This window comes from Oncorhynchus mykiss, chromosome 4 (genome assembly GCF_013265735.2).
Source record: "Oncorhynchus mykiss isolate Arlee chromosome 4, USDA_OmykA_1.1, whole genome shotgun sequence".
In the NCBI taxonomy this organism is placed as follows: Eukaryota; Metazoa; Chordata; class Actinopteri; order Salmoniformes; family Salmonidae; genus Oncorhynchus; species Oncorhynchus mykiss.
Window position 1 is genome coordinate 44,333,055 of NC_048568.1, and position 27,606 is coordinate 44,360,660.

The window sequence follows — 27,606 nt, forward strand, 5'->3', positions numbered from 1 at the left end:
GGACTTCACCTGTTATAGAGAGATGTACAACAGGGACTTCACCTGTTATAGAGAGATATATATCAGGGACTTCACCTGTTAGAGAGAGATGTACAACAGGGACTTCACTTGTTAGAGAGAGATGTACAACAGGGACTTCACCTGTTATAGAGAGATGTACAACAGGGACTTCACCTGTTATAGAGAGATGTACAACAGGGACTTCACCTGTTATAGAGAGATGTACAACAGGGACTTCACCTGTTATAGAGAGATGTATATCAGGGACTTCACCTGTTATAGAGAGATGTATATCAGGGACTTCACCTGTTATAGAGAGATGTATATCAGGGACTTCACCTGTTATAGAGAGATGTACAACAGGGACTTCACCTGTTAGAGAGAGATGTAATATCAGGGACTTCACCTGTTAGAGAGAGATGTATATCAGGGACTTCACCTGTTATAGAGAGATGTATATCAGGGACTTCACCTGTTATAGAGAGATGTATATCAGGGACTTCAGCTGTTATAGAGAGATGTACAACAGGGACTTCACCTGTTAGAGAGAGATGTACAACAGGGACTTCACCTGTTATAGAGAGATGTACAACAGGGACTTCACTTGTTAGAGAGAGATGTACAACAGGGACTTCACCTGTTATAGAGAGATGTACAACAGGGACTTCACCTGTTATAGAGAGATGTACAACAGGGACTTCACTTGTTAGAGAGAGATGTACAACAGGGACTTCACCTGTTATAGAGAGATGTATATCAGGGACTTCACCTGTTATAGAGAGATGTACAACAGGGACTTCACCTGTTATAGAGAGATGTACAACAGGGACTTCACTTGTTATAGAGAGATGTATATCAGGGACTTCACCTGTTAGAGAGAGATGTACAACAGGGACTTCACCTGTTATAGAGAGATGTACAACATGGACTTCACCTGTTATAGAGAGATGTACAACAGGGACTTCACCTGTTATAGAGAGATGTACAACATGGACTTCACCTGTTATAGAGAGATGTACAACAGGGACTTCACCTGTTATAGAGAGATGTATATCAGGGACTTCACCTGTTATAGAGAGATGTACAACATGGACTTCACCTGTTATAGAGAGATGTACAACAGGGACTTCACCTGTTATAGAGAGATGTATATCAGGGACTTCACCTGTTATAGAGAGATGTACAACATGGACTTCACCTGTTATAGAGAGATGTACAACAGGGACTTCACCTGTTAGAGAGAGATGTACAGTAGACAGTGACTCTGTAGTGGTGAACCAATTAGAAGAGAGGCTGTCAGAGTAAATCATCCTCAATAGAGGATACAAAGACTGACCTAATTAATCTCTCTCTCTCTCCCTCTACCTCTCTCTGTCTGTCTCTCTCTCTCTCTCTGTCTCTCTCTCTCTCTCTGTCTCTCTCTGTCTGTCTCTCTCTCCCTCTACCTCTCTCTGTCTGTCTCTTTCTCTCTGTCTCTCTCTCTGTCTGTCTCTCTCTCTCTGTCTGTCTGTCTCTCTCTCCCTCTACCTCTCTCTGTCTGTCTCTTTCTCTCTGTCTCTCTCTCTGTCTGTCTCTCTCTCTCTCTCTACCTCTCTCTCTGTCGCTCTACCTCTCTTTGTCTGTCTGTCTCTCTCTCTGTCTGTCTGTCTCTCTCTCTCTGTCTCTCTCTCTACCTCTCTCTGTCTCTCTCTCTCTACCTCTCTCTCTGTCGCTCTACCTCTCTCTGTCTGTCTGTCTGTCTGTCTGTCTGTCTGTCTGTCTGTGTCTCTTTCTCTCTCTGTCTCTCTCTCTCCCTCTCTCTCTTTCGCTCTACCTCTGTCTGTCTGTCTGTCTGTCTGTCTGTCTCTCTCTCTCTCCCTCTGTCTCTCTCTCTCTGTCTGTCTGTCTTTCTGTCTCTCTCTCTCTCTCTCTGTCTCTTTTTCTCTGCAGGTCTTTGTCAGTGAGTTGTTAGGGAGGATAAGAGGAATGAGGAAACTCACTGCTCCCACCAAGAAGGGTCTATAATGGATGTCAACCAACCGCAACTCAACCGCAACTCAACCGCAACTCAACCATAACCAGATTTGGACAAGTATAGACAATTCAAACTCATCTCAACCGCATCGAATCTCTCCTGCTACTCAACTACACGGACCGTCCAATAGCTCAGTGACACATCCCATTATTATCCCTTAAAGGAAAGCTCCATATGTTGGTGTTTGTTTCATTAGTCCATTGTTGATACAGTCCAAAAACAACTTCTTCAAGATGTATAACTCTTTCTTTTAAATACAGAAATACAGCCGATATAATCTATCATACCAGCTGTGTTTCTCTATTCTTGCCCTAGCACTACACAGCTGATTTAAATAACTAACTCGTCATCAAGCTTTGATGATTTAAAATCAGCTGTGTAATTCTAAAAACCTAAAGGTGCAGCCTGGGTCCCAGGCCCGAGTTTGGGAAGCCCCCTCCTCTACTCCACAGACATGACTGAATATGATAACAATACTCAGCATTACACAACTGGACAGCCATAATACAACATCACAACCCAATCACAACACATAACCCCTACATAACCCCTACATAACCCCTACATAACCCCTACATAACCACTACATAACCCCTACATAACCCCTACATAATCCCTACATAACCACTACATAACCCCTACATAACCCCTACATAACCCCTACATAACCACTACATAACCCCTACATAACCACTACATAACCCCTACATAACCCCTACATAACCCCTACATAACCCCTACATAACCACTACATAACCCCTACATAACCCCTACATACCCCTACATAACCACTACATAACCCCTACATAACCACTACATAACCACTACATAACCCCTACATAACCCCTACATAACCATTACATAACCACTACATAACCACTACATAACTACATAACACAATGCAACCCAATCACAACACATAACCCCTACATAACCCCTACATAACCCCTACATAACCATTACATAACCACTACATAACCATTACATAACCACTACATAACTACATAACACAATGCAACCCAATCACAACACATAACCCCTACATAACCACTACATAACCACTACATAACCACTACATAACCACTACATAACATCACATCAGGGGCTGACTGGCCATCTGGCATTTTGGGCAAATGCCACATGGGCTGGTCCCTTTTTAGCCTAGTGGGCATGTCTAACTTCGTTTTTTTTTTTTTGTTGCAAAATGAGCATTATCTGGCTAATAATGGGGGAGCCTCAAGGAACAAAATGGGCCGGTGTGTTAGACATTTCTGGGCCGATTTCTGGTCCCAGTCCGCCCCTGCAGCACATGACAACCACAATACAACACAACTCAACACTTGATATCCATTTCCCCTCTCCCTCTCCTCCCATCCCCCACTGTACCCCAGCAGCCATTAACTAACTACAGACCTTTAATATATCCAGAGGGGTTTTAAAATGTTGTTTCTTTTTGAATATATACTGAACAAAACAATCAACGCAACATGTAAAGAGTTGGTTCCATGTTTCATGAGCTGTTCCATACGAGGGCTTCCCTCGCAGCGGTCTAACAACAGCCCCGGGTTCGATCCCAGGCTGTGTCACAGCCGACCGTGACCGGGAGACCCATGAGACGGTGCACAATTGGCCCAGCGTCGTCCGGGTTAGGGGAGGGTTTGGCCCAGCGTCGTCCGGGTTAGGGGAGGGTTTGGCCCAGCGTCGTCCGGGTTAGGGGAGGGTTTGGCCGGCCGGGATTTCCTTGGCCCATTGGGCTCTGGCTACTCCATGTTGCCGGCCGGCCGCCTGCAAACTGACTTCGGTCACCAGTTGTGTGCACCGACATGTTGGTGCTTCCGGGTTGGTCAAGAAGCAGTGTGGCTTGGCAGGGTTGTATTTCGGAGGATGCATGGCTCTCGACCTTCGCCTCTCCCGAGTCCGTAGTGGAGTTGCAGCGATGGGACAAGACTGTAACTACCAATTAGGGAGAACAAATCTATAAATACAAATAAAGACATTTTTTTACATTTTTTGAAGCTTCAAAAGCTTATTTTATTCTAAAATGTTGTTCACAGACTAGATAATCCAGCCACGTGACAGGTGTGGCATATCAAGAAACTGATTAAACAGCATGATCATTACACCTGTGTACCTTGTGCTGGGGACAATAAAAGGACACTCTAAAATGTGCAGTTTTGTCGCACAACACAATGCCACAGATGTCTCAAGTTTTGAGGGAGCGTGCAATTGACGTGCTGACTGCAGGAATGTCCACCAGAGCTGTGGCAGATAATTGAATGTGCATTTCTCTACCATAAGCCGTGTTCAATGCAGTTTTAGAGAATTTGACTGTACGTCCAACCGGCCTCACAAACGTAGACCACGTGTAACCACGCCAGCCCAGGACCTCCACATCCGGCTTCTTCACCTGAGGGATCATCTGAGACCAGCCACTCGGACAGCTGATGAAACTGGGTTTGCACAACCGAAGAATTTCTGCACAAACTATCAGAAACCTTCTCAGGGAAGCTCATCTATGTGCTCGTTGTCCTCACCAGGGTCTTGACCTGACTGCAGTTCGGCGTCGTAATCGACTTCAGTGGGCAAATGCTCACCTTCGATGGCCACTGGCACGCTGGAGAAGTGTGCTCTTCACAGAGGAATCCCTGTTTCAACTGTACCGGGCAGATGTCAGAGAGCTTGTATGGCGTTGTGTGGGCCATGGTGACAGTGGGGTTATGGTATGGGCAGGCATAAGTTACGGACAACAAACACAATTTAAATTTTATCGGTGGCAATTTAAGTACACAGAGATACCGTGACGAGATCCTGAGGCCCATTGTTGTGCCATTCATCTGCTGCCATCACCTCATGTTTCAGCATGATAATGCACGGCCCCATGTCACAAGGATCTGTACACAATTCCTGGAAGCTGAAAATGTCTCAGTTCTTCCATGGCCTGCGTACTCACCAGACATGTCACCCATTGAGCATGTTTGGGATGCTCTGGATCAAAGTGTACGACAGCGTTTTCCAGTTCCCTCCAATATCCAGCAACTTTACACGCCATTGAAGAGGAGCGGGACAACATTCCACAATCAACAGCCTGATCAACTCTATGCCAAGGTGATGTGTCGTGCTGCATGAGGCAAATGGTAATCAGACCAGATACTGACTGGAACTGAGCCACGTCCCTACCTTTTTTTTTAAAGGTATCTATGACCAACAGCTACATATCTGTATTCCAAAATTAGGGGCTAATTTATTTTTAAATTGACTGAAATCTTTTAATTTGTTGCGTTTATATTTTTGTTCAGTATATTTACATCATTTCTGTTCAGTATATTTACATCATTTCTGTTCAGTATATTTACAATATTACTTAGCCACATCCCCAATTGTTTTAATTAGGATTTATTGACATAGCTTAGGGAGCTGGATTTATTGACATAGCTTAGGGAGCTTGATTTATTGACATAGTTTAGGGAGCTTGATTTATTGACATAGCTTCGGGAGCTGGATTTATTGACGTAGCTTAGGGAGCTTGATTTATTGACATAGCTTAGGGAGCTGGATTTATTGACGTAGCTTAGGGAGCTGGATTTATTGACGTAGTTTAGGAGCTGGATTTTTTGACGTAGCTCAGGGAGCTTGATTTATTGACGTAACTTAGGGAGCTGGATTTATTGATGTAGCTTAGGGAGCTGGATTTATTGACGTAGCTTAGGGGGCTGGATATATTGACATGGCTTAGGGAGCTGGATTTATTGGGAGCTGGATTTATTGACATAGCTTAGGGAGCTGGATTTATTGACATAGTTTAGGGAGTTGGATTTATTGACATAGCTTAGGGAGCTGGATTTATTGACATAGTTTAGGGAGCTGGATTTATTTACATAGCTTCGGGAGCTGGATTTATTGACGTAGCTTAGGGAGCTTGATTTATTGACGTAACTTAGGGGGCTGGATTTATTGATGTAGCTTAGGGAGCTTGATTTTTTGACGTAGCTCAGGGAGCTTGATTTATTGACGTAGCTTAGGGAGCTTGATTTATTGACGTAGCTTAGGGAGCCGGATTTATTGACATAGCTTAGGGAGATAGATTTATTGACATAGCTTAGGGAGCTAGATTTATTGACATGGCTTAGGGAGCTAGATTTATTGACATAGCTTCGGGAGCTTGATTTTTTTACGTAGCTTAGGGAGCTTTATTCATTGATGTAACTTAGGGAGCTGGATTTATTGATGTAGCTTAGGGAGCTGGATTTATTGACGTAGCTTAGGGGGCTGGATTTATTGACAGTTTAGGGAGCTGGATTTATTGACATGGCTTAGGGAGTTGGATTTATTGGGAGCTGGATTTATTGACATAGTTTATGGAGCTGGATTTATTGACAGTTTAGGGAGCTGTATTTATTGACATAGCTTAGGGATCTGGATTTATTGGGAGCTGGATTTATTGACATAGTTTAGGGAGCTGGATTTATTGACATAGTTTAGGGAGCTGGATTTATTGACAGTTTAGGGAGCTGGATTTATTGACAGTTTAGGCAGCTGGATTTATTGACATAGCTTAGGGAGCTGGATTTATTGACGTAGCTTATGGTGCTGGATTTATTGGGAGCTGGATTTATTGACATAGTTTAGGGAGCTGGATTTATTGACATAGTTTATGGAGCTGGATTTATTGACAGTTTAGGGAGCTGGATTTATTGACATAGTTTATGGAGCTGGATTTATTGGAAGCTGGATTTATTGACATAGTTTAGGGAGCTGGATTTATTGACATAGTTTAGGGAGCTGGATTTATTGACAGTTTAGGGAGCTGGATTTATTGACAGTATAGGGAGCTGGATTTATTGACATAGCTTAGGGAGCTGGATTTATTGACATAGCTTATGGAGCTGGATTTATTGGGAGCTGGATTTATTGACATAGTTTAGGGAGCTGTATTTATTGACATAGTTTATGGAGCTGGATTTATTGACAGTTTAGGGAGCTGGATTTATTGACATAATTTATGGAGCTGGATTTATTGACAGTTTAGGGAGCTGTATTTATTGACATAGTTTATGGAGCTGGATTTATTGACAGTTTAGGGAGCTGGATTTATTGACATAGTTTATGGAGCTGTATTTATTGACAGTTTAGGGAGCTGTATTTATTGACATAGCTTAGGGATCTGGATTTATTGGGAGCTGGATTTATTGACATAGTTTAGGGATCTGGATTTATTGGGAGCTGGATTTATTGACATAGTTTAGGGAGCTGTATTTATTGACATAGCTTAGGGATCTGGATTTATTGGGAGCTTGATTTATTGACATAGCTTAGGGATCTGGATTTATTGGGAGCTGTATTTATTGACATAGTTTAGGGAGCTGTATTTATTGACATAGCTTAGGGATCTGGATTTATTGGGAGCTGGATTTATTGACATAGTTTAGGGAGCTGGATTTATTGACATAGTTTAGGGATAAAACACAATACTTTATAGCCTTTAACCTTTATTTTACTAGGCAAGTCACGTAACCAATGTGATATTTTATTATGAAACCATTATGATGTTTCCTTGATGTGACAATATGATGTTTCCTTGATGTGACATTATGATGTTTCCTTGATGTGACATTATGATGTTTCCTTGATGTGACATTATGATGTTTCCTTGATGTGACATTATGATGTTTCCTTGATGTGACAATATGATGTTTCCTTGATGTGACATTATGATGTTTCCTTGATGTGACATTATGATGTTTCCTTGATGTGACATTATGATGTTTCCTTGATGTGACATTATGATGTTTCCTTGATGTGACATTATGATGTTTCCTTGATGTGACATTATGATGTTTCCTTGATGTGACAATATGATGTTTCCTTGATGTGACATTATGATGTTTCTTTGCAATACTGTAATATTATGACATCCTGTTATGGTTCTCGTCAGGTCATCCACAGGGGGAATCTTTCTGGGGTGTATTCACTAGGAACCAAACAGAAGCAAACCAAACGGGAGGGACTTATCTGAATTTGTCCAATAGAAACTCTCATTTTTCGTTGCAAACCGTCTTCCATTGTCAAAACGTTTTGCAACAGTCACTAATGAATACACCACTGGTCTTCAGTCTGAATCCCCACTATCCTATCCCCTGCAACATCTACAGATCTACAGGGACTGAATAGGTATAAGCAATGTGGCAGTAGTTTCTCTATGTCCATAGAAAGGCTATTGAAGCCATCACCATGTTGCTGATGTATACCTACCTATCCAATTCTCTTCAGATCTGCAGAAACAGAAGGAGTAGTGAGTTTAGGAGGTTTCCAGAACACACTAGATTTCTGAAGAGTAAAAAGCCATTCACCCTCTGCTCCAGGACTGTCCTCACTGACGCTAGGCCTGATGGGTAATGTAGTTATTCGTGTTGAATGGACTACAAATACCTGTATGATTGAGCTGGTCTTGAGCTGGTCACGTCACACAACGTCCGCTGGTTTCTCCTCAGCCATTTCCTGTTGACAGTTAATTGTAATTTCATGTTGATAGTCAATGATGTCACTTCCTGTTGATAGTTAATTGGCGTAACAACATAACATCGCTGCTTTACAGTATGTGGCAAGCACAAGTACAACACTGTCAGAACTCTGAAATGACATTTTAAATGCCTGGTTCACTCACCTCGGTACAGGGGTCATAGGTCATGTGATGTCAAACATATAGAGGCATCATCTGTGTGACAGAATATAACCTTAGGAGAGACCCCTCTTCCTTTTCGACGCTGAACCTTAGGAGAGACCCTCTCTTCCATGAGACGCTGAACCTTAGGAGAGACTCCTCTTCCATGAGACGCTGAACCTTAGGAGAGACTCCTCTTCCTTGAGACGCTGAACCTTAGGAGAGACCCTCTCTTCCACGAGACGCTGAACCTTAGGAGAGACTCCTCTTCCATGAGACGCTGAACCTTAGGAGAGACCCCTCTTCCATGAGACGCTGAACCTTAGGAGAGACCCCTCTTCCACGAGACGCTGAACCTTAGGAGAGACCCCTCTTCCATGAGACGCTGAACCTTAGGAGAGACCCCTCTTCCACGAGACGCTGAACCTTAGGAGAGACCCCTCTTCCATGAGACGCTGAACCTTAGGAGAGACCCCTCTTCCATGAGACGCTGAACCTTAGGAGAGACCCCTCTTCCACGAGACGCTGAACCTTAGGAGAGACCCCTCTTAGGCACGGTTACATTCTTCTATTAATATAGGAATAAGTTGTTATTTATACTTTTTATGTGAAATAACCTCAGCCTCTTTCTATAGTGGAGGATTTTAATGATATTTATTGTAGATATATCCTCTTCTTCTGTAATGCCAACTAGACTCAGAACCCCTCAGTCCGCTCCGATACAATCCCTATGCTGTAGTAGGGCGGGGCCACGGCCCATTTCAGTTTAGATGATCCCTGAAGGGTCTGACTTGAAATGGAACTGGTCCCCTGCTCTGTGCTAGAGCTACAGCTGCCAAAGACAAAAGCGTTGTTAGTGAACTTCCTCTAGTGAAGTCTAAAGCAGGACAGTGAACTTCCTCTAGTGAAGATTAAAGCAGGACAGTGAACTTCCTCTAGTTAAGACTAAAGCAGGACAGTGAACTTCCTCTAGTGAAGACTAAAGCAGGACAGTGAACTTCCTCTAGTGAAGACTAAAGCAGGACAACGTTAGTGAACTTCCTCTAGTGAAGACTAAAGCAGGACAACGTTAGTGAACTTCCTCTAGTGAAGTCTAAAGCAGGACAACTTTAGTGAACTTCCTCTAGTGAAGACTAAAGCAGGACAACGTTAGTGAACTTCCTCTAGTGAAGACTAAAGCAGGACAACTTTAGTGAACTTCCTCTAGTGAAGTCTAAAGCAGGACAACGTTAGTGAACTTCCTCTAGTGAAGACTAAAGCAGGACAACATTAGTGAACTTCCTCTAGTGAAGACTAAAGCAGGACAACGTTAGTGAACTTCCTCTAGTAAAGACTAAAGCAGGACAACGTTAGTGAACTTCCTCTAGTGAAGACTAAAGCAGGACAACGTTAGTGAACTTCCTCTAGTGAAGACTAAAGCAGGACAACGTTAGTGAACTTCCTCTAGTGAAGACTAAAGCAGGACAACGTTAGTGAACTTCCTCTAGTGAAGACTAAAGCAGGACAACGTTAGTGAACTTCCTCTAGTGAAGACTAAAGCAGGACAGCGTTAGTGAACTTCCTCTAGTGAAGACTAAAGCAGGACCATTTATCATCGTTACTGATCTAACTCTATGACTCTAAACCAGGAGTTCCCAAACTGTTTGGGCCGCGACCTCACCATGTAAAAACAAGGGATGTAAATCAACGGCCAATGACAGTCTATTACAAATCTGTCTGACAGTACTTTTGACATTATTTCAATCTGAAGGAGGTGTGGTTTGAAGGGACTGAAATGCGTCAGAAACATATTGGGAAGTTCACAAGATCACCAGGCTATTAGTTCTCCCCAGTCTGATTTAGTTCCCCCCAGTCTGATTTAGTTCCCCCCAGTCTGATTTAGTTCCCCCCCAGTCTGATTTAGTTCCCTCCAGTCTGATTTAGTTCCCCCCAGTCTGATTTAGTTCCCCCAGTCTGATTTAGTTCCCCCAGTCTGATTTAGTTCCCCCAGTCTGATTTGGTTCCCCCCAGTCTGATTTAGTTCCCCCAGTCTGATTTGGTTCCCCCCAGTCTGATTTAGTTCCCCCAGTCTGATTTAGTTCCCCCAGTCTGATTTAGTGCCTGGTCTTATCCACTCTGTTCTAGTCAGTCCTGCACAGCTTGTGGGAATTGTAGAAGGAAACAGAACAGACACATCTGTGTTCCTATCTTTCAGTGATAGGGTCTTTTCAAAAGCTAGAGACACATTTAGCGTCTACCGGAGGTTACTGATGTAACCCTGCTTCTATGAACCAAGTGTAATTTTTATTGTTTTTATTTCATAGTTTCGTGACCCCCATTTTCAAATCAGGCGACCCCACAGGGGGTCGCGACCCCCATTTTCAAATCAGGCGACCCCCATTTTCAAATCAGGCGACCCCACAGGGGGTCGCGACCCCCTAGTTTGGTAAATGTTGCTGTAGACCTTTTAGTGTTGAAAACCTTGTGACGATCACATAATAACTTCCTGAGAAAACCAGGAAGTAGTCTGGTGCTGTTTTCATTCATCTTCTTCTCGTTTGGTTTGGTGATCGGTTCTAGTGTCGATTGATGACGGGGCTTTGTGAGGTGTGAAGTCAGCCAGGATTAGGACGGATGTTTTAGGGCATCTAAATAGTCAAGACATCTCTCCTCTCCTCCATCTTCACTGAAGTAATCTGGACAGGTGCAAGCTAAGTAAAGCCATTTTGTTTTCACTTAAGTCTGTGTTCTCAGATCAGTTCAGATGAAGATAAGGAGAGGAGACTAGGAGAGGAAGCCACAACAGCCTAAGTAGATGCACCCTTGGTCTCCTGGCGTTTGTCTTTAGGATACCTGTGGGTTTCTCTCTTTCAGCAAAGTGTTCGTTCAGGGCTGTAGGCTGACAATGTACATTCTTTTGGTACTTCCATGATTGCCTGAAGAAGTATTTTGGGATGTGGTGGTGGTCTGTCGGTAGAGCTTTGTGTTTTTTTTACGAGCATGACCCGGGACACGTTTTATTGATCCAGAATCGTTTTATTGATCCCTTCTTTATTTTATTTTATATAACCTTATTATTGAAGATTATACTACAGGCATGTTGTTTTGTGTACATCCAAGCGTCTTTGTTTGTTTTTCAACTGTAATGTGCTGCGTTACAATAAACAGACTGTTTGCCATGACAGTGTTCCTGAAGTTATTTACCACAGATATGAGGAATACTGAATCACTGCTTCGTTTCATTATTACCGACAGCGTGATGATGATGATGTTGATGATGATGATCGGAGTCCGTCTGACCTCACTGTGTCCTGTCACTGTCCAGAGGAGTCTGTAGTGTATAGTGTAGTATATAGTCTAGTCTATAGTGTAGTGTATAGTCTCTGGTCTAGTCTATAGTCCAGTCTCTAGTCTATAGTACAGTCTATAGTGTAGTCTAGTCTATAGTGTAGTGTATAGTCTCTGGTCTAGTCTATAGTCCAGTCTCTAGTCTATAGTATACTCTATATTCTAGTCTATAGTGTAGTCTATAGTGTAGTCTAGTCTATAGTGTAGTGTATAGTCTATAGTATAGTCTATAGTCTAGTCTATAGTCTAGTCTATAGTCTCTGGTCTAGTCTATAGTCTAGTCTATAGTGTAGTCTATAGTCTAGTCTATAGTGTAGTGTATAGTCTCTGGTCTAGTCTATAGTTTTTCTGTAGTCTATAGTGCAGTCTCTAGTCTATAGTCCGGTCTCTAGTCTATAGTCTAGACTATAGTACAGTCTATAGTCTAGTCTATAGTGTAGTCTATAGTCTCTGGTCTAGTCTATAGTCTAGGCTATAGTACAGTCTATAGTGTAGTCTATAGTCTAGTCTATAGTGTAGTCTATAGTCTCTGGTCTAGTCTATAGTCTAGGCTATAGTCTATAGTTTTTCTGTAGTCTATAGTCCAGTCTATAGTCTAGTCTCTAGTCTATAGTATAGTCTAGTCTATAGTGTAGTCTATGGTCTACAGTGTAGTCTATCGTGTAGTATACAGTCTATAGTGTAGTCTATAGTCTATAGTGCAGTCTATAGTGTAGTCTATCGTCTATAGTGTAGTCTATAGTGTAGTCTATAGTCTAGTCGATAGTGTAATCTATAGTCTATAGTCTAGTCTATAGTGTAGTCTATAGTCTATAGTGTAGCCTATAGTCTAGTCTATAGTGTAGTCTATGGTATATAGCATAGTCTATAGTCTATAGTGTAGTCTATAGTCTATAGTGTAGTCTATGGTCTATAGTATAGTCTATGGTGTAGTCTATAGAGTAGTCTATGGTCTAGTCTATAGTTTACAGTGTAGTCTATGGTCTATAGTCTACAGTCTAGTCTATAGACTATAGTGTAGTCTATGGTCTATAGTGTAGTCTATAGTCTAGAGTAGTCTGGTCTACAGTGTAGTCTATGGTCTACAGTGTAGTCTATAGTCTATAGTGTAGTCTATGGTCTACGGTGTAGTCTATAGTCTATAGTGTAGTCTATGGTCTACAGTGTAGTCTATAGTGTAGTATATAGTCTATAGTGTAGTCTATGGTCTATAGTGTAGTCTAAGGTGCAGTCTACTCAAATCCACTAACAAAGTAACTCTGTGCTTCCTGCTTCACTCAGAAAGCTTCCTGCCACACTCAGAAAGCTTCCTGCTTCACTCAGAGCTTCCTGCCTCACAGTATTACTGATCATTTGTGTTATGCGTTGAGCAGTGTGTGTGTTTGTGTTTTTTTTTGCGGTCAGCACTGTGCTAAGGGTGTGTGCAGTCAATGAGGATGTCCTTTACAGCTGATGTCCTATACAGCTGATGTCTTTTACAGCTGATGTCCTATACAGCTGATGTCCTATACAGCTGATGTCCTTTACAGCTGATGTCCTTTACAGCTGATGTCCTTTACAGCTGATGTCCTTTACAGCTGATGTCATTTACAGCTGATGTCCTTTACAGCTGATGTCCTTTACAGCTGATGTCATTTACAGCTGATGTCCTTTACAGATGATGTTCATTACAGCTGATGTCCTTTACAGCTGATGTCCTTTACAGCTGATGTCATTTACAGATGATGTTCATTACAGCTGATGTCCTTTACAGCTGATGTCCTATACAGCTGATGTTCATTACAGATGATGTCCTTTACAGATGATGTCCTTTACAGATGATGTCCTTTACAGCTGTTAGGGAAGATTCAGAATTTGTTGGTAACATATGTAAGATGTTTTATATTCATCAAATGTGTTTAAGTAAATTCTCATCAGAATGGTATTTTTGTGTAATTCTGTGGTGAGGTTGCAGTTATCTGTTCTATGTCAAAACTAAGTTGCCTGGGCCGCTGAGAGGGGAGAGGTCAAAGTGTCATCATGTGTAAACATATCTTTCACTCTCTACCTTTCCCATAGTGGGGAAAGGAAGGTTGCAGTGTCTGGAATCATTCTCCTCTCCGTGAGCTTGTCCAGGATTGGTTGTATTTAGAGTTGGTTGTATCTAAATGACAATTTGATATATGCCTGGTGATATGGAGGGTTGGTTTATGGTTCTGGGGTTTGAGTAAGGAGACAAAGCTGAACGATTTATTATGTCTATGCTGTCTTATCCTGTGTGTGTGTCTTTACTATAAAGGACCTCATTTGAAATGTGGAAGGGGCTCTCAGAGAATTCATGGTTAGACACTGAATCGATCTGAGAGTCACAGGGTTGTGATAGAGCTCATATAATTAAAGATGGACTTTTATAACTAACTCTGACTTGTGTGTGGTTTGCTCCCATGATTTGGTAAATAGAGGAAATTTCCACGACACAGCTGATGTCCTTTACAGCTGATGTCCTATACAGCTGATGTCCTTTACAGCTGATACAGCTGATGCCCTATACAGCTGATGTCCTTTACAGCTGATGTCCTTTACAGCTGATGTCCTATACAGCTGATGTCCTTTACAGCTGATGTCCTTTACAGCTGATGTCCTTTACAGCTGATGTCCTTTACAGCTGATGTCCTATACAGCTGATGTCCTTTACAGCTGATACAGCTGATGTCCTTTACAGCTGATGTCCTTTACAGCTGATACAGCTGATGTCCTTTACAGCTGATGTCCTTTACAGCTGATGTCCTTTACAGCTGATGTCCTTTACAGCTGATGTCATTTACAGCTGATGTCCTTTACAGCTGATGTCCTATACAGCTGATGTCCTATACAGCTGATGTCCTTTACAGCTGATACAGCTGATGTCCTTTACAGCTGATGTCCTTTACAGCTGATACAGCTGATGTCCTTTACAGATGATGTCCTTTACAGATGATGTCCTTTACAGCTGATGTCCTTTACAGCTGATGTCCTTTACAGATGATGTCCTTTACAGCTGATGTCCTATACAGATGATGTCCTTTACAGCTGATGTCCTTTACAGCTGATGTCCTTTACAGATGATGTCTTTTACAGCTGATGTCATTTACAGCTGATGTCCTTTACAGATGATGTCCTTTACAGCTGATGTCCTTTACAGATGATGTCCTTTACAGATGATGTTCATTACAGATGATGTCCTTTACAGCTGATGTCCTTTACAGCTGATGTCCTTTACAGCTGATGTCCTTTACAGCTGATGTCCTTTACAGATGATGTCCTTTACAGATGATGTCCTTTACAGATGATGTTCATTACAGCTGATGTCCTTTACAGCTGATGTCCTTTACAGCTGATGTCCTATACAGCTGATGTCCTATACAGCTGATGTTCTTTACAGCTGATGTCCTTTACAGCTGATACAGCTGATGCCCTATACAGCTGATGTCCTTTACAGCTGATGTCCTATACAGCTGATGTTCTTTACAGCTGATGTCCTTTACAGCTGATGTCCTATACAGCTGATGTCCTATACATCTGATGTCCTATACAGCTGATGTCCTTTACAGCTGATACAGCTGATGTCCTTTACTCATTAACTAAAGCTGTGTAGACTCATTAACTAAAGCTGTGTAGACTCATTAACTAAAGCTGTGTAGACTCATTAACTAAACTGGTGTAGAATAACACAGCTGTATGATGAGACAGTGGGAATTGTGTGTGTGTGTGTGTGTGTGTGTTTACCAGAAGTCCCCACAAGAATAGTAAACAAACACACATTTGACCAACTGAGGACATTTTGTTAGTCCCCACAAGGTCCAATGCTATTTCTAGAGGGGTTAAGGTTAGAATTAGGGTTCATTTTAGGTTAGGTATTCAGGTTATGGTAAGGTTCGGGGTCAGGAAAAATGTGTGTGTGCACATGAGTGTGTCCTTTTATATAACACAGTAAAATCACAATGAATGACTCCTGATTCATCAACACAGCGTTGCTGGAGCGTTGGGGAGCGTTGCTGGAGCGTTGCTGGAGCGTTGCCGGAGCGGTTGGGGAGCAGTAGACGTGTAACGGAGGCGTAAACCGTTAAGAGTCGCTGCTCCTTTAAATTCCGTGACCCAGTTTCGCAGCATGGCTGTCGGGGAGCACAGGGGGGGGGGGGGGAATAATTGGAACTGCAAGGTGAATGTGAGGAGAATTGATGATAACGGGAGTGCCCTATCACCCCCCCAGCGTGTTCGTGAGATGGCTCCATCAGTAGATTGGGACATGTGCATTGCATCAGTACGGACGCCTCATCTGGCATCATCCCTTTATATGGTCGTTCTGTGTCTGGCATCATCCCTTTATATGGTCGTTCTGTGTCTGGCATCATCCCTTTATATGGTCGTTCTGTGTCTGGCATCTTCCCTTTATATGGTCGTTCTGTGTCTGGCATCATCTATCCCTTTATATGGTCGTTCTGTGTCTGGCATCATCTATCCATTTATATGGTTGTTCTGTGCCTGGCATCATCCCTTTATATGGTTGTTCTGTGTCTGGCATCATCTATCCCTTTATATGGTTGTTCTGTGTCTGGCATCATCCCTTTATATGGTTGTTCTGTGTCTGGCATCATCCCTTTATATGGTTGTTCTGTGTCTGGCATCATCCCTTTATATGGTCGTTCTGTGTCTGGCATCATCCCTTTATATGGTTGTTCTGTGTCTGGCATCATCTATCCATGTATATGGTCGTTCTGTGTCTGGCATCATCTATCCATTTATATGGTTGTTCTGTGTCTGGCATCATCTATCCATTTATATGGTTGTTCTGTGTCTGGCATCATCTATCCATTTATATGGTTGTTCTGTGTCTGGCATCATCTATCCCTTTATATGGTCGTTCTGTGTCTGGCATCATCTATCCATTTATATGGTTGTTCTGTGTCTGGCATCATCTATCCATTTATATGGTTGTTCTGTGTCTGGCATCATCTATCCATTTATATGGTTGTTCTGTGTCTGGCATCATCTATCCATTTATATGGTTGTTCTGTGTCTGGCATCATCTATCCCTTTATATGGTCGTTCTGTGTCTGGCATCATCTATCCCTTTATATGGTTGTTCTGTGTCTGGCATCATCTATCCATTTATATGGTTGTTCTGTGTCTGGCATCATCCCTTTATATGGTCATTCTGTGTCTGGCATCATCCCTTTATATGGTCATTCTGTGTCTGGCATCATCCCTTTATATGGTTGTTCTGTGTCTGGCATCATCCCTTTATATGGTTGTTCTGTGTCTGGCATCATCTATCCCTTTATATGGTCGTTCTGTGTCTGGCATCATCCCTTTATATGGTCGTTCTGTGTCTGGCATCATCCCTTTATATGGTCGTTCTGTGTCTGGCATCATCCCTTTATATGGTCGTTCTGTGTCTGGCATCATCCCTTTATATGGTCGTTCTGTGTCTGGCATCATCTATCCGTTCTTTCTGTCTGTGGTTCTTTCTGTCTGTCTGTCTGTGGTTCTTTCTGTCTGTCTGTCCGTCATATCAGACCGCTGTTGTGTATGACAACTAATATTGGCATATTTGGAAGCTATAAGATGATAACCAGAGGAGTTTTACATGGTTATTCATATAATCACAAACGGATTAATCTGAAACATGAAAAACAAACCATATGCTACTGGTCTATGTCTGAGATAAACATGCCAATAAAGCTGATCTTTCTCTCATGGAGAAAATGGCAACATGATGCAGACATTGTTCTCCACTCCCCCTCTTTTTCCTTCTCTCTCTGTCCTCTCTCACTCCTGTAATTTTCCTCTCCATATCTTTTTAGCCCCCCCCTCTCTCTCCCTGTCACTCTGTCGTTCTCTCTCACAGTTGCTCTGTCCCTCTCTCCCTCTCCCTCTGCCTCTCTGTCTCTTTCCTCTGGTGGATTCAGTGATCAGAGAGAGAGAGTGACAGAGGCTGTATCTCTCACAGTATCAGCCCGTTTAGATTCACTGTGTCCTTTGGTTCCTGTCTGTCTGTCTGTCTGTCTCTCTGTCTCACTGTCTCTCATCCGCTCGCTGCAACCTAACGGCAACATCAGTCAAGCGCTGGGGGAATGCTTTATGTTGCTATGCCTGGCCAGTCAGTCAGTCAGATGACAGCACAGTTTAGACACTCCCCAGTTAGCATATAACGTTCTGAGAACCATATGTTTCTTAGAGATTGCTGAGAGCATGGTTGTCCTTATACAACATTCCCACAACTTTCTGGGAATGGGGCAGGATATATATATATATATATATATATATTTTCTTGGTATTTCTTTACTTCCACAGAACGTTTCCTAAACGTTCAAACATAGTTACATTTCATTTCAATGTTGATAATGTTTTAGTGGTTCGACATTGGGAATGTTCTCAAATAGCTCAGAGAAAGTTCTTCAGGGGTTATTTCAGTCTTTTCTGCACAACGTTTTCCCACAGGTTCTATTTCAATTTATCGTGAGAAAACCTTACATAAAATCCACAAGAAAACGTTCAGAGAACATTCTAAGAACGTTATTTATAAGCGCAGATCCATACTCGGCCTCAAAACTCTCTCTATCGTCCATCTTGTTAAAGGAAATGTTTCATGTTAAAACCCGCCAAACAATAAGTAGTGCAAATACATATATTTATATACAGTGCCTCCGGAAAGTATTCAGACCCCTAAATTTGTTTTTTCCCTCATCAAACACAATACCCCATAATGACATCACAATACCCCATAATGACATCCCAATACCCCATAATGACATCACAATACCCCATAATGACATCCCAATACCCCATAATGACATCACAATACCCCATAATGACATCCCAATACCCCATAATGACATCCCAATACCCCATAATGACATCACAATACCCCATAATGACATCACAATACCCCATAATGACATCACAATACCCCATAATGACATCACAATACCCCATAATGACATCCCAATACCCCATAATGACATCCCAATACCCCATAATGACATCCCAATACCCCATAATGACATCCCAATACCCCATAATGACATCACTATACCCCATAATGACATCACTATACCCCATAATGACATCACTATACCCCATAATGACATCACAATACCCCATAATGACATCACAATACCCCATAATGACAGGGCAAAAACCTGTTTTTAGAAATGTTTGTAAATGTATTACAAATAAAAAACGGAACTATCACATTTCCATAATATGACATTTACATAAGTATTCAGACCCTTTACTCAGTACTTTGTTGAAGCACCTTTGGCAGCGATTACAGCCTCAAGTCTTATTGGGTATGACGCTACAAGCTTGGCACACCTGTATTTGTGGAGTTTCTCCCAATCTTCTCTGCAGATCCTCTCAAGCTCTGTCAGGTTGGAAGATAGACCTTCATGTCTTAAAGTAATGATGGACTCTCGTTTCTCTTTGCTTACTTGAGCTGTTCTTGCCATAATATGGACTTGGTCTTTTACCAAATAGGGCTGTCTTCTGTATACCACCCCTACCTGTCACGCCGGCTCGGTAAAAAAACAGAAGCAATGAATGGTTTATGCATTATCTAATATTTGTTTAACACTTTGTTGGTTACTACATGATTCCATATGTGTTATTTCATAGTGTTGATGTCTTCACTATTATTCTACAATGTAGAAAATAGTAAAAATAAAGAAAATGAGAAGGTGTGTCCTAAACCTTTTGACTGGTAGATATATTTTCTACAGCAGCTTTCGGAAAGTATTCAGACCCCTTGACGTTTTTCCACATTTTGTTACGTTACAGTCTTATTCTAAAATGGATCCATTCAAATATTTTCCTCAGCAATCTACACACAATACCCCATAATGACATCCCAATACCCCATAATGACATCCCAATACCCCATAATGACATCCCAATACCCCATAATGACATCCCAATACCCCATAATGACATCCCAATACCCCATAATGACATCCCAATACCCCATAATGACATCCCAATACCCCATAATGACATCACAATACCCCATAATGACAAAGTGAAAACAGGTTTAGGCATTTTTTAAAAATGAATTATAATTAAAAACAGAAATACTTTAATTACATAAGTATTCAGACCCTTTGCTATGAGGCTTGACATTGAGCTCATGATTTGGAAAGGCACACACCTGTCTATATGAGGTCCCACAGTTGACAGGCGCATGTCAGAGCAAAAACCAAGCCATGAGGTTGAGGGAATTGTCCGTAGAGCTCCGAGACAAGAGTGTGTCGAGGCACAGATCTGGGGAAGGGTACCAACACATTTCTGCAGACTGGTTCACCTTCTAACAGGACAACGACACTAAGTCTAACAGGGTTATATTGGTGATTCCACTTGCCACTTTATTGTTAAGCCAATGGGTTTTTGGTTTGAGTTTGTCTTGCCTTCACCTACTCAACATGGCATCTTATTGGCTGGTTTGCGTAGCTTGCTTACGAGGGGGGGATGTTCCAGTTAGAATCGTCCCATTGAACAAGCACCAAACCAGCGGTAAGTTGTTGGTTGCAAAGCACTGTACATCAAAAGTGATTTTTATACTCCCAAGTGTTGATTTAAATGTACAATTTATATCAAATTGTTTGTAAATGTTATTCGAACATCACACATAAGATGCAGCGGTTTTTGGAGAATATTTGTTGTGCATTTTGTTGTAGAGAATTCCCGCCAGTATTAGCTAGCAACTTACTGTGTCTGGTGGGGGGGGGGGGTTCATATATTTTGTACAGTGCGTGAGTGCAGAGTTGGATGGTGAGACGTGCATTGCATGACGTGCAATTTTGTGTCGTTCTTATCAGAATAAAGCTACATGACTGGTGCTACATGTTGGAGTTCCGTGTCGATGACTGATTGTACACAACGCAAGACGAGTACTGTTACATAAGCACACAGCCAAGACAACAAGAGGAGTGGCTTCAGGACAAGTCTCTGAATGTCCTTGAGTGGCCCAGCCAGAGCCCGGACTTGAACCCGATCGAACATCTCTGGAGAGACCTGAAAATAGCTGTGCAGCAACGCTCCCCATCCAACCTGACAGAACTTGAGAGGATCAGCAGAGAAGAATGGGAGAAACTCCCCAGATACAGGTGTGCCAAGCTTGTAGCGTCAATACCCAAGAAGACTCGAGGCTGTAATCGCTGCCAAAGGTGCTTCAATAAAGTTCTGAGTAAAGGGTCTGAATACTTATGTAAATGTCTAAACCTGTTTTTGCTTGGTCATTATGGGGTATTGTGTGGAGATTGATGTTTTTTTTAAATAAAACTAACAAAATGTGGAAAAAGTCCAGGGGTCTGAATACTTTCCACTAGTTTCTAGTTTCCATTTTATATTTAAATATTTGATCATTTTCAAGACTTTTTTTTAACTAAGTGATTTTTTTTTTAGAAATGTTTGCCAATATATTAAATGAAATACAGAAATCTCATTTACATAAGTATTCACACCACTGAGTGTTAGAATCACCTTTGGAAGCGATTACAGCTTTCTGGGTAAGTCTCTAAGAGTGATTACAGCCGTGAGTCTTTCTGGGTAAGTCTCTAAGAGTGATTACAGCTGTGAGTCTTTCTGGGTAAGTCTCTAAGAGTGATTACAGCCGTGAGTCTTTCTGGGTAAGTCTCTAAGAGTGATTACAGCTGTGAGTCTTTCTGGGTAAGTCTCTAAGAGTAATTACAGCTGTGAGTCTTTCTGGGTAAGTCTCTAAGAGTGATTACAGCCGTGAGTCTTTCTGGGTAAGTCTCTAAGAGTGATTACAGCTTTCTGGGTAAGTCTCTAAGAGTGATTACAGCTGTGAGTCTTTCTGGGTAAGTCTCTAAGAGTGATTACAGCTGTGAGTCTTTCTGGGTAAATCTCTAAGAGCGATTACAGCTGTGAGTCTTTCTGGGTAAGTCTCTAAGAGCCGTGAGTCTTTCTGGGTAAGTCTCTAAGAGCGATTACAGCTGTGAGTCTTTCTGGGTAAGTCTCTAAGAGTGATTACAGCTGTGAGTCTTTCTGGGTAAATCTCTAAGAGTGATTACAGCCGTGAGTCTTTCTGGGTAAGTCTCTAAGAGTGATTACAGCTGTGAGTCTTTCTGGGTAAGTCTCTAAGAGCGATTACAGCCGTGAGTCTTTCTGGGTAAGTCTCTAAGAGCGATTACAGCCGTGAGTCTTTCTGGGTAAGTCTCTAAGAGCGATTACAGCAGTGAGACTTTCTGGGTAAATCTCTAAGAGCGATTACAGCTGTGAGTCTTTCTGGGTAAGTCTAAGAACGATTACAGCTGTGAGTCTTTCTGGGTAAGTCTCTAAGAGCGATTACAGCTGTGAGTCTTTCTGGGTAAGTCTCTAAGAGCGATTACAGCTGTGAGTCTTTCTGGGTAAGTCTCTAAGAGTGATTACAGCTGTGAGTCTGTGTAAGTCTAAGAGCTGTGAGTCTTTCTGGGTAAGTCTCTTAAGAGCTGTGAGTCTTTCTGGGTGTCTCTGAGTGATTACAGTTATCAGGGATATGTTACAAATCAGTAACTTGTCACAAAATCATCAAACTAGATCTGATTTATTCTAAAAATGTCCAGCATACTTTGAACAACCTTTTGTTTCGACAAATTCCAGTTTTGGCTTGATAGAAATACATAACGTCTATAAAATGGCATTTAAAGCATTAAATAATACAATTATATTAGATATCAGATAAAAATCAATAACATTTTCCCTGACTTTGACATCATCATGAAACTAGGTATGATGTATTCTATAAATGTCTAGTATGTTATGCTTGTCTTTTGTAAGCCAATAGTGGCTAACCAGGGGTGGGATAATGTGGCTTTGATTGGATAGAAACCAGGAGCTTGTTAATGACGGTTTTGTGATGGAACAAATTACTTGGTGAGTTACTGGTAGGTGTGATGGGAGACGCTGTCAGCTGGCGATCTACCTGATGGGAGACGCTGTCAGCTGGCGATCTACCTGTTGGGAGACACTGTCAGCTGGCGATCTACCTGTTGGGAGACACTGTCAGCTGGCGATCTACCTGTTGGGAGACGCTGTCAGCTGGCGATCTACCTGATGGGAGACGCTGTCAGCTGGCGATCTACCTGTTGGGAGACACTGTCAGCTGGCGATCTACCTGTTGGGAGACACTGTCAGCTGGCGATCTACCTGTTGGGAGACGCTGTCAGCTGGCGATCTACCTGTTGGGAGACACTGTCAGCTGGCGATCTACCTGATGGGAGACGCTGTTAGCTGGCTATCTACCTGTTGGGAGACACTGTCAGCTGGCGATCTACCTGATGGGAGACACTGTCAGCTGGCGATCTACCTGTTGGGAGACGCTGTCAGCTGGCGATCTACCTGTTGGGAGACACTGTCAGCTGGCGATCTACCTGTTGGGAGACACTGTCAGCTGGCGATCTACCTGTTGGGAGACGCTGTTAGCTGGCGATCTACCTGTTGGGAGACGCTGTTAGCTGGCGATCTACCTGATGGGAGACGCTGTTAGCTGGCGATCTACCTGTTGGGAGACACTGTTAGCTGGCGATCTACCTGTTGGGAGACACTGTTAGCTGGCGATCTACCTGATGGGAGACGCTGTCAGCTGGCGATCTACCTGTTGGGAGACACTGTCAGCTGGCGATCTACCTGTTGGGAGACACTGTCAGCTGGCGATCTACCTGTTGGGAGACGCTGTTAGCTGGCGATCTACCTGATGGGAGACACTGTCAGCTGGCGATCTACCTGTTGGGAGACACTGTCAGCTGGCGATCTACTTGTTGGGAGACACTGTCAGCTGGCGATCTACCTGTTGGGAGACACTGTCAGCTGGCGATCTACCTGTTGGGAGACACTGTCAGCTGGCGATCTACCTGTTGGGAGACGCTGTTAGCTGGCGATCTACCTGTTGGGAGACGCTGTTAGCTGGCGATCTACCTGATGGGAGACACTGTCAGCTGGCGATCTACCTGTTGGGAGACGCTGTCAGCTGGCGATCTACCTGTTGGGAGACGCTGTCAGCTGGCGATCTACCTGTTGGGAGACACTGTCAGCTGGCGATCTACCTGATGGGAGACGCTGTTAGCTGGCGATCTACCTGTTGGGAGACGCTGTTAGCTGGCGATCTACCTGATGGGAGACACTGTCAGCTGGCGATCTACCTGTTGGGAGACGCTGTTAGCTGGCGATCTACCTGTTGGGAGACGCTGTTAGCTGGCGATCTACCTGATGGGAGACACTGTCAGCTGGCGATCTACCTGTTGGGAGACGCTGTCAGCTGGCGATCTACCTGTTGGGAGACGCTGTCAGCTGGCGATCTACCTGATGGGAGACACTGTCAGCTGGCGATCTACCTGATGGGAGACGCTGTCAGCTGGCGATCTACCTGTTGGGAGACACTGTCAGCTGGCGATCTACCTGTTGGGAGACACTGGGTAGACAATTTCATTCCCTTCATCTGAACATTGGAGTGTCAGCCACAATCAAGCATAACATTTGCGAATATATGTTATGGCCAAACCAGATCTCAAAAACGACCTCTCTCCAGAAGCCGTCGCAGAGAACAACAACCACTGCACTCAGTACATAATAGGCATGAAATGGTTGACTATAAAATGTGTATCATTCTCTGTCAGTTGTTCTGAGGAGATTAAAGGATGCCCTCTAGTGGAATTGGATGGAATTATTTATGGTATTTTACATACAGTCCATTTGGAAAGTATTCAGACCCTTTGACTGTTTCCACATTTTGTTACGTTACAACCTTATTATAAAATGGATTAAGATTTCTATCCCCTCAATCTACATACAGTAGTTGCCAAAGCAAAAAACAGGTTTTTAGAAATGTTGACAAATGTATACAACAAAAAAAAAAGACCTGGGGAGTGTTGCTGCACAGATATTTTCTGGTCTCTTCAGAGATGTTTGATCGGGTTCAAGTCCGGGCTCTGGCTGGGTCACTCAAGGACATTCAGAGCCTTGTCCCGAAGCCATTCCTGCGTTGTCTTGGCTGTGTGCTTAGGGTTGTTTTCCTGCTGGAAGGTAAATCGTTACCCCCGTCTGAGGTCCTGGAGCAGGTTTTCATCAAGGAGCTCTCTGCACTTTGCTCCGTTCATCTTTCCCTCGATCCTGACTAGTCTCCCAGTTCCTGCCGCTGAAAAACATCCCCACAGCATGATGCTGCCACCACCATGCTTCACTAGTCTCCCAGTCCCTGCCGCTGAACAACATCCCCACAGCATGATGCTGCCACCACCATGCTTCACTAGTCTCCCAGTCCCTGAACAACATCCCCACAGCATGATGCTGCCACCACCGTGCTTCACTAGTCTCCCAGTCCCTAAACAACATCCCCACAGCATGATGCTGCCACCACCATGCTTCACTAGCCTCCCAGTCCCTGAACAACATCCCCACAGCATGATGCTGCCACCACCGTGCTTCACTAGTCTCCCAGTCCCTGAACAAAAGCACTGCAACATCTAGGTCCCGTAGACCGTTAGTACATCTAGGTCCCGTAGACCGTAGTTCCCTCTAGGCCCCGTAGACCGTAGTTTCCTCTAGGCCCCGTAGACCGTAGTTCCCTCTAGGTCCCGTAGACCGTAGTTCCCTCTAGGTCCCGTAGACCGTAGTTCCCTCTAGGTCCCGTAGACCGTAGTTCCCTCTAGGTCCCGTAGACCGTAGTTCCCTCTAGGTCCCGTAGACCGTAGTTCCCTCTAGGTCCCGTAGACCGTAGTTCCCTCTAGGTCCCGTAGACCGTAGTTCCCTCTAGGTCCCGTAGACCGTAGTTCCCTCTAGGTCCCGTAGACCGTAGTTCCTGGTATTAGTAGGTACATTAGTAGTAAAAGGTACATCTAGGTACTGGAGACGTCTTCTAGGTAAGATCAAGTTGTGAAACCTACAGACGTTGTGTTTCTCAGTTTTATTGACCTTTTTTTGGGGTGAAACGGTGGAATGAAACCAAAAACGACACGGTTTAATTTGACGCTTTATTTTAACAGATCAAACTCAAATCATTTTAAGGTCATTTTATTAAATGAATCCTTTAGAAGGGAAATAATAACTCATTTTAGTCACAACATTTATCTCCAGACCCTGGACCATCTCGTCTCTAACCAGAGACTTGTTGAACTCTGACAGCTCGTGCTCCAGGCACTAAAATCAAAACTACAGCGATGTGTTGGTTTAGCTTTTAGCCGCTACGCTAGTCTCTTCTCTTTGGACGACCTGCACACTGTACAGGCAGTCAGAACAGGTGTGTAGGTGTGTGTGTGTGTGGACAGGAAGCAGGACGTTAAGTTGGTTGAAGTCAGCCCAGGTGTATCTGCGTATCTAGACCGCAGGTGTGTTTTCAGAAGGCTTTGAACAGCTGGTTGGGCAGGTACCCCAGATGTAGGAAGGAGGTCTGAGCTTCTCTCTCCAGATTGGCCAGCTCCTGAACTGTAGGAGCCAACGCAGCCACATGACCACTATAGTTACCACCTGGAGAGAGACACAGAGAGCTGTAATGAACCAAGCTTTACATTATATATACACAAAAGTAAATAAAATCGAGCACACAGCCATGCAATCTCCATAGACAAACATTGGCAGTGTTGTGAAGTGGAAATGTCTAGGAGCAACAACGGCCCCGCCGTAAAGTGGGTTTCCGCGGCCGAGCAGCGACACACAAGCCGTAGATCGCCATGCGCCGTGCCAAGCCTTAGATCGCCATACGCTGTGCCAAGCCTTAGATCGCCATGCGCCGTGCCAAGCCTTAGATCGCCATGCGCCGTGCCAAGCCTTAGATCGCCATGCGCCGTGCCAAGCCTTAGATCGCCATGCGCCGTGCCAAGCCTTAGATCGCCATGCGCCGTGCCAAGCCTTAGATCGCCATGCGCCGTGCCAAGCCTTAGATCGCCATGCCAAGCCTTAGATCGCCATGCCAAGCCTTAGATCGCCATGCGCCGTGCCAAGCCTTAGATCGCCATGCGCCGTGCCAAGCCTTAGATCGCCATGCGCCGTGCCAAGCCTTAGATCGCCATGCGCCGTGCCAAGCCTTAGATCGCCATGCGCCGTGCCAAGCCTTAGATCGCCATGCGCCGTGCCAAGCCTTAGATCGCCATGCGCCGTGCCAAGCCTTAGATCGCCATGCGCCGTGCCAAGCATTAGATCGCCGTGCCAAGCCTTAGATCGCCATGCGCCGTGCCAAGCCTTAGATCACCATGCGCCGTGCCAAGCCTTAGATCGCCATGCCAAGTCTTAGATCGCCATGCGCCGTGCCAAGCCTTAGATCACCATGCGCCGTGCCAAGCCTTAGATCGCCATGCGCCGTGCCAAGCGTTGGCTGGTGTGGTGTAAAGCTCTGGAACAGTGTAAACCTGTTCTCTGGGAGGGATGAATCACGCTTCACCATCTGTAGTGTATATAAAACGCCCGTAGCGATCCCGTCTAACACACACCTGCTGCTGCTCTGCGCTTGCCGTAGGTCACCTTGCCGTCAAAGTCGTCCACAGGAACCTTGATGTCCGGTTCACACTGGGTGATGGTACACTTTAAATGCTCCTCTACATCGGACAGGAGCTGAGGAACGGAGAGAGAGAGAGGGGGGGGGGGGGTCACACTGGGTGATGGTACA

The 27,606-nt window shown here is 43.7% G+C and overlaps 2 protein-coding genes and 1 long non-coding RNA gene across 3 annotated transcripts in view; 1 reads left to right on the top strand and 2 right to left on the bottom strand.

Moving 5' to 3' along the window:
- The window catches only part of ppp1r14c (protein phosphatase 1, regulatory (inhibitor) subunit 14C), a 27,506-nt gene extending 23,582 nt beyond the window's left edge, over positions 1–3,924 (top strand). Inside the window, exon 4 of the mRNA XM_036976422.1 lies at positions 1,930–3,924. Coding sequence (XP_036832317.1) covers positions 1,930–2,004 — 75 coding nt within the window. The 3' untranslated portion in view covers positions 2,005–3,924. The remainder of the gene's footprint in view (positions 1–1,929) is intronic.
- A 3,056-nt stretch (positions 3,925–6,980) lies between these two features.
- LOC118964487 lies at positions 6,981–11,852 on the bottom strand. The gene is made up of 2 exons (XR_005051557.1): positions 8,853–11,852; positions 6,981–8,781 (listed from the first exon to the last, which is right to left on the bottom strand). It is a non-coding gene; the product is annotated as an uncharacterized LOC118964487 (long non-coding RNA).
- A 14,112-nt stretch (positions 11,853–25,964) lies between these two features.
- The window catches only part of ddx1 (DEAD (Asp-Glu-Ala-Asp) box helicase 1), a 40,598-nt gene continuing 38,956 nt past the window's right edge, over positions 25,965–27,606 (bottom strand). The window contains exons 25-26 of the mRNA XM_036976423.1: positions 27,431–27,551; positions 25,965–26,471 (exon numbers count right to left, since the gene is read on the bottom strand). Of these exons, the coding sequence (XP_036832318.1) occupies positions 26,341–26,471; positions 27,431–27,551 (252 nt within the window). The 3' untranslated portion in view covers positions 25,965–26,340. The remainder of the gene's footprint in view (positions 26,472–27,430; positions 27,552–27,606) is intronic.